Below are 7,418 nucleotides of genomic sequence, written 5' to 3' on the forward strand. Positions count from 1 at the left end.
TGACAAATAATCAGCGTTTGTGTACATTTCTAAGCTTTTTGATTGGTTCTATACAACGTGTAACACCATATTTGGAGAGCAGAGACGTTTCAGGGGATACCCGGGAAATGCTCAGAGGTGACGAGAGGAGTTGAGAAAAGCAATATTCATTTCCAGCGAATTTAGTAAAACTTTGTAAACTTTAATAGTCATTTAAATACCTTTACTCAATTATCTGGACTACGAAACTTTAGGAGATTATTTTTGAATGTCTGTTCTTTGAAATTTAGCACAAAAAAATAAATAAAATAAAAAATATTATTTCATTGTTTTTCCACATAAACGGCCATTATCTTAAAATGGAACGTTGCGACTTCCGACTCATTTCGCCAGATCGGGTCACATATGGTTTTTGCGGATGCTTGCTCCAAGCACCTTTTTACACTCATCTACTGACCAAGTTTTGTCTGGGTGAATATCATATTTCTGAGTTAGTTCCTGTCTACCTTTTTCAGTGACTATTAGGTCCATTTGTTCTCTTAACATATTTTTGAATTCACTTTCTGACCACGATGGAGTCGCAAAATAACCTTTTTCCGTTGTGGGGATCAGTCTGGCATTTTTTCTAAACATTTCTGTGAGTTTTCTTTGTTACCACACAATAAAAAAATAAAATAAAAAAAAAACTTCTCTAGGGTACACTTGTTAACACATCAGCTATTGTTAACTTTCCAAATGACCAACACTTCACACTTAACCTCCCTGCCTACAAATAAAAAAAACAGAGGATAAACCAAAATATTAGCAATTTACGCTAAAATCATCCCTGCCTACAAAAACAGAGGATCAACCAAAATAACTAGCACGTAAAGCTAATTCTTCTCTGCCTGAAGCAAAGGATAAACCAAAATATTAGCACATATGCTAAAATCTTCCCTGCCTACAAAAACAGAGGATCAACCGAAAATAACTAGCACGTAAAGCTAATTCTTCTCTGCCTAAAGCAAAGGATACACAATATTAACCTGTAATGTTAATCTTCTCTGACGGGCAGAGGGTATCTTTCATCTCTAAACAAAACTTTTTTTTTAGAGGATAACTTAGTTAACAAAACCCTGCAGCTGTCTGTTAACTCTTCTCTGAACAGCGCAGAGGAAAAAACACATATACTGGTCTGTAGCGGTTCTTTGAATGGAGTGCAACTCACCGAATCTTTTGTAAAGGAAGATTCTGGAACTCAGTCAGGCTTTGAGATCTTTGAGCTTGAAGTTTCAATCTGGAGGAAGCTGGGAAAATTCAGTCTGGTAATCTTTGTTTAGCTGGAAGTTTCGCTCTGGCTTCCAAAAGATGCAGTCTGGAAAGCAGATCTTTTGTTGAGCTTGCTGTTTCAATCTGGATTCAGGTCTTTGAGCTTGAAGTTCTTTGAGTTTCCTTCTTCTCCATCCGGGTCGCGGCAGCAAGTTGTTGTGAACTTAGAATCGAAAGACCAGGAGACTTGGTTGTTTCTTCAGCAGGATTCTTTATTGAGAACACGAGCTGTCGGTAGCTGCAGTCACCAAGTCTGATGTGAATGTTCTCTTACAGTTTTTATACATTTAGGGGCAGGTACCGAAAAAGACAGGTTTAGGAACTGGTTTTAGACTGAGAGCATTGCCCACCCTAATCCACTCAGCATATCTATTCAAACACTGAGACCCGAGTACAGGACTGGCTGGACTTTCTTGCTAAAACCCAAACTCCAAGAGTTTCAGTAAAACAGGACTGACCAGAGTCGTTTGCTAGAAAACTCTGATAATCATAATTTATACCTAACCTTAACATGCTAAATTCAATGTAAACCTAAATTAAGCATTTTAATAAATCTGGATTTCCACACAACCTTGTCAGAATTATAATGAGCTTTATTGCCAAGTATGTTTACACATATGAGGAATTTGTCTTACACTGACAGAATGATAGTGACAAGACACAGATGATAAAAATACACAACATACAAAAATAGACAATATGTGTATGTACAGCATGTTATATACAAATATATGGGAATGTAAATAAGTGGTTTGCTGTGCTAAATAAATAGGAGTATAAAATAAATAGTATTTTGCATTGCACATGTGTATTGGGGGCATTTAACTGTTTATGCACAGCAAAATCCCCAGTGTTAAATGAGGGCTTGAGACGAAGAACCATATAAGTCCATATTTTCAAATTTTGAATAATACATTTTTTTTTATTTAGACTCTGAATATTATATATATATATATTTTTTTTTTACTTGAAGATAGACAACAAAAGCTTCCCAATTCTGATGAGATGAGACTTTTTAGTATCAATCTTAAAAATAAAAAGTTAGAGTAATTTACATTTCTGGAATGTGGAAGAACAGTATATGTCCAGTTAATGTGGAATAACAGTATAAGTCCAATTCATCATATCATTTAAACCACTGGAGATTTGATTGCTTTATCTTAGTTTTAATACAGTAACAGAACCTTAAAGAAAATATTAAGCATTTCTTTCTTTCAATTTCTTTTATTTTTTGCCAACGTAAATCACAAAACAAAAACACGGACAATACGAACAATGAACAATACATAGGCCTACTTATAGTACAAAAAATAAAACGTCAATACAAACAATAAACCGTACATACTTACAATAAACAATACATACAAACAATAAACAACAGTAATAACAGTAAACAATACATATTTACAATACAGACATACATCATCATCATTCCATGCTATAGTTCCATATGCTAGTTTACCATATACATCTTCCTTTTTTTGTTCCTTTAACTTTTAGAATACATTTCATAAATAATCAGCCCATTCATTCATTTACTAAATAAATAAATACCTATATATTCCTATTATACAACATAAGATAAGGCATACAAGATAAGCTACAACTACTTTTATGATTACTTTTACACAATATACACAATATACCCCACCTTACCCTGCACATGACCTACACATACCAGGCTACTCTTCACATTCTAATGTCCCATAAAATGCTTGGGCCTCCGCTGGCATGTAGGCTAGCATTTTCATAAGGTCACGGTGCTTCTCCTTCTTGACGGGCAGAGGGTCCTCGTAAGCACAAGCATACGTGGTGGAGAACAAGGGAGCTGGAGGTGGTTGATTCTTCCTCTGTTTGGTGATCAGCCAGGTCTTCCATCCCTCGTAGAGGCTGTGGCTCCCTTTTGTGTGGACACACCATGGATCAGCAGCTGAAATCATGATTCAACAAGAAATTCAATAAAGATTCTTCCTTCACACACATATCCCCAACACTGTTAATCTCAGAAAACCAGTTTAGTTTTAGTTTAGTTCTTCGGTTTTTTACCTGTCACTTTCAACCACATCATGGATGTGATTAGGAGGCCAGGTGGATGCTTTAATGTTGCATCAGGGAGCTGCCTGAAGTCCGCACATTTCATCTCAGTTACTTTAAATGGCTGCTGCTGCCTGGCTCCACGGATCATCTCGGCGACATCGCTGGGGGTGTGGAGTGTGGACACCTTACGCCTCTTGTCCAGCATGGCAAATGAATGGTCACAGGGAAGGAAGGAGTGACCAGACACCATGAACTTCTGCTCTATCTGACTGAAGTACCTTCTAGATACGAGCAGGGCCATGAGGTTTAGGACTCGCCAGTTGTTGTTCTGCCCACAGCATCGGTCACTATAGATGATGAGCTTCCGTTCCTTTGCCTGGACTAGGGGAGCGAAAGATGTTTCTGCCCACTTCAAAAGACAGCTTGCCACCTCGATGGAACCTCTGTGAGCGATGCCCTCATGCCAGAGGCACATTGTAGGAGGATCGTCAGTGCCCATCTCCTGGATACAGAGGTTGTAGTTGGCCAGCTGCCGTTGATAGTACACGTTGGAGTGTGTCAGGTTTGGCGTGAACACTACCCCCTGCATGTCGATACAAATGACATGGCAGTCATCATTGGCTTTGGCCCACTCTGTGTCAGCCTGCAACTGGGTGTACGCTTTTTCAGCTTTCCGGTGGTGAAGCTCACTCTCGGCTGCGATCTTCAACCTTTCTCCATCTGTTGTAGCAGCTGTTAATTTTGAGAACAGGGCGTCACATTTCGCACAAGTGTCACTTCTTGGCTGCCCAAAACTGAGGTTCTGCTGCTTGAAGAGGTCCCTATAGAGCCAGAACTTTGCAGTGGATGTAGGATTGTTTTCCTTGTACAGGCGGAACATGCGGAGCAGGTTTAAATCAGGGCTCAGGTACTCCCTCTCCACATCTCCCTTCAACCGTGAGTAGTGGTTCGGTTGGCGTGGGAAGCTCAGGATATGCTCTCTTATCCCCTCTCTCACTGCAGGATGAATACTATGAGGCCTAAAAAATAAACAACACAACTCATGAACAAGGGAAATATAATAAACTATGCTGGTCTGTTTTGCAAAATGGCATTGTTTCTTTGATATTAAATTATAGGATTTTGTTTTTCACATACAGTCATTAAAGGGATACTTCAGGATTTAGCATTAAGCTTTGTATCAGTAGAAAACCTGTAGTATTTTCGAATTACCATGCTTTCCACCCTCATGTCCCCCTGAGACGAGAGATTTATGTATTTTTTGTCTGGAAAAAATCCTGTGATGATGCAAAAATCGTCATTGTTTACATGCACATCTTTTGTTTAAATCTAACTGAATTCATTCCGATTTGTGAATCTGAATGTAGTGTTTACATGAACGCTAACCAAGTGATCGGTTGATGTGCGTTCTCCTCCGTGAGAGAGAGCCTACGAGACCAGTGCGTCTCTGTGTCCCAGTGCATTCTGGGAGGAGTTGTCTTTCATCCCCATAAATCAAAAATGAATTTTCTGGCTTTTCTCAGTATAGAAGGCTCCAAATTAAAAAAATAATTTCACATTTCTACTACATAAATGACCCATTTTAAATACACATTAATCTTTCCTGAGGTGAAGTTGGTTTTTTTTTTTTTTTCTTACCTGTTCTTATGTTTTCCTCTGAAGTCCTCTAATGGAGACCTGACTTTAGCTACCTGCTCTGTTCCCTCAGACTGACTGCCTAACTTTTCTTGAATAACCTTTTCAAAGATATGTAACTTTAAATAAATATGTTATGGACAATGTATCTAATTAAAATCATGCATGTAATGAAAAGTTAACAAACGGAAAACGCTAGGCTATAGAAAACTTGCCTGTAGGCGACTGTTGGTCAGTTGAAAGACTGACATAAATGTAAGCTTACAAACAGCAAGTCTTTGGCCTCCTTGTTGCACATTGTACTTGAAGGTGTACTTCCTCTTAGTATTCTCAGTGTCAGGCCCACGTGGTCGTCTGCGACTCACCTTGTGCTAGAAGTAACCCGTCGTATGCTGTCAAGTTAAGGTCATTAAGTATGTGAGTAGGCTTTGGTTAGGAGAATGAATAAGCCATGTGTGTGCCTTTTAGGGCATCAAAGCGCTGTGGTCTTTAATGCACTTGGTGGCCTACTTGATGCTGGTCATCCTTCATCCATCCTCACAAAATGTAACATTTACAGTGATCAGGCACATGTGCAGTCTTAGTGAATTGAAGGCATACAGTAGTATTCAATTCACTGGTTATTTCATGGGCCTACATTGTAATGCATTGCATACTGTTGACATGATATAGTCATGAATTGCTTAAGTTAGCCTACCTGCTCCAAACCAGAGAGAATGATAGCCTGCTGCCTCTCATAAGAGACAGCATAAAACTCTGTGAAGAGCTGGAGTTTTCTTTGGTTTGTTAGGCTTGAACACTGCCTGGGACAAGTCTCCTTGCACACCTTGCCCTTAACAGAAACAGTCACATTAGCGTTTTTTTTTTTTTTTAGCTATAAAAACTAGAGCTATTAGCAGCTATTAAGGTTACTTGAATATCAGCTTACAATGCAATCAATGCATTTTTTTTATTATTACCTTTTTTTAATTTATTTTTATTATTTATTAAATAACAAGTAACAAACATAACATAGCATACAATATTACAAAACAACGTGTTGCATTAAATGGTAACGGGATCCAAAAATTATATCAAAATATTTTAAACACGTCAATGACTTTTTTTTTTTTTTTTTTTTTCAGTGAAGACATAAAGCAATCAAATTCTACTCTAAACATCTTAAAGATTGGGGATGAATTTACATATGTTTGTTTATGTATATACAATTCTGCCAGCAGTAACGTTACGTATTACACAATCTATGAATGGTAATTATAACATTAGCCTAAGTTACGTGACGCTCTGGGCTGGTGTTAGAGACGCACCTAAAGCGTTTCGATTCATTTCTCCGTGGTTAAAAGGAGTAGAGACATGTTTAAAACGTCCCCTGAATCCTAATTTTCTCAGCTTTCATTTCGACCCATTCATGAAATGATCCTTTAAACAGAGTGAGCTATATGAACTGTAGTAGACAGAGCCTACACGCCCCTCTGACTGTAACCGCTATCTTTAGGTAGATACTTTGTATACGGGTTTTCACTCACCTCTTTTGGTGGACCTTTTCCTTGTTTTTGCTCTCCTCTCCGGTTCACATAGGGTTTCCCAGCATTCCTCAAAGACTTCCTTGCTCTGTCCTTCCATTCATTCACGTTCGCTCTCCTTTTTTTGCCGAGGTTTTGCCTATTAATGTCCGCAGTGGACATGAAAGCAGCCGGCGTCTCCATTTTTCGTTAGTGGACATAAACGTTTTTTCCGCGTGAGACTATTTTAAATTTTAAAATACAGAGTTTTGGTCGCGCGAACACCCCCCAAAGTGATTCTGTATACAAAGTGGCACACATACATTCAAGTCACATGGTTATCTCAATTTTAGTTTTTTTGGACTTATACGGTTGTTCGTCGCATGAACACAAATGAACACTCTCAGTGTTTATATGAGTCCACACTCAGAGTGTTATAAGTAACACTGAAGCAGTGTTAAAGTTAATGAGATAATTAAGTGCTTAATTGAGTGATGAGTGAGCATTATTGAAGACACCTGATGTTAACAAGCAGAATCACTGAAACCGAAATTGGTATGTTACCATTATGGTGATCAGTGTTTGCTTTAGTTGGGCACTTGACCCTTACATCGTTAACTTTAGATTTTGTTTGGCTGCTGTAACTGAGTTATAACAACCAGATGAACAAAGAGAAAAGGTGATGGTGTTGGTTGTGTTTTAATATAATCATTGTTTCATAATCATTTAACCTGAATCACTGAACTCATATAGAGCCTAATTTCTGAGTTAGATATACTTTACTAATTATAGCAGCACTGTCCTTTAAAAGAATAATATTTTTTAACTTTTACAATGTAATCCAAATAATTTCCTAAAAGTTGTTCACATACAAAAAAAAAAAAAAAAAAAAAAATATATATATATATATATATATATATATATATTTTAGACACAGACATCAAGAATCAGCCTGTG

At 37.7% G+C, this 7,418-nt stretch overlaps 1 protein-coding gene across 1 annotated transcript; it reads right to left on the reverse strand.

Moving 5' to 3' along the window:
- Positions 1 to 2,969: 2,969 nt before the first annotated feature.
- On the reverse strand, positions 2,970 to 6,619 carry LOC311279902 (uncharacterized protein; the record flags this gene model as incomplete). Its single annotated transcript, XM_084391702.1, has 3 exons — positions 5,657 to 6,619; positions 3,334 to 5,330; positions 2,970 to 3,217 (listed from the first exon to the last, which is right to left on the reverse strand). Exons 2-3 carry the CDS (start codon positions 4,202 to 4,204, stop codon positions 2,970 to 2,972), a joined length of 1,119 nt encoding a protein of 372 aa, XP_084247828.1. The 5' UTR covers positions 4,205 to 5,330; positions 5,657 to 6,619.
- Between the last annotated feature and the right edge of the window lie 799 nt (positions 6,620 to 7,418).

Source organism: Rutilus rutilus (assembly GCF_951802725.1).
Source record: "Rutilus rutilus genome assembly, chromosome: 2".
NCBI classification, from domain to species: domain Eukaryota; kingdom Metazoa; phylum Chordata; class Actinopteri; order Cypriniformes; family Leuciscidae; genus Rutilus; species Rutilus rutilus.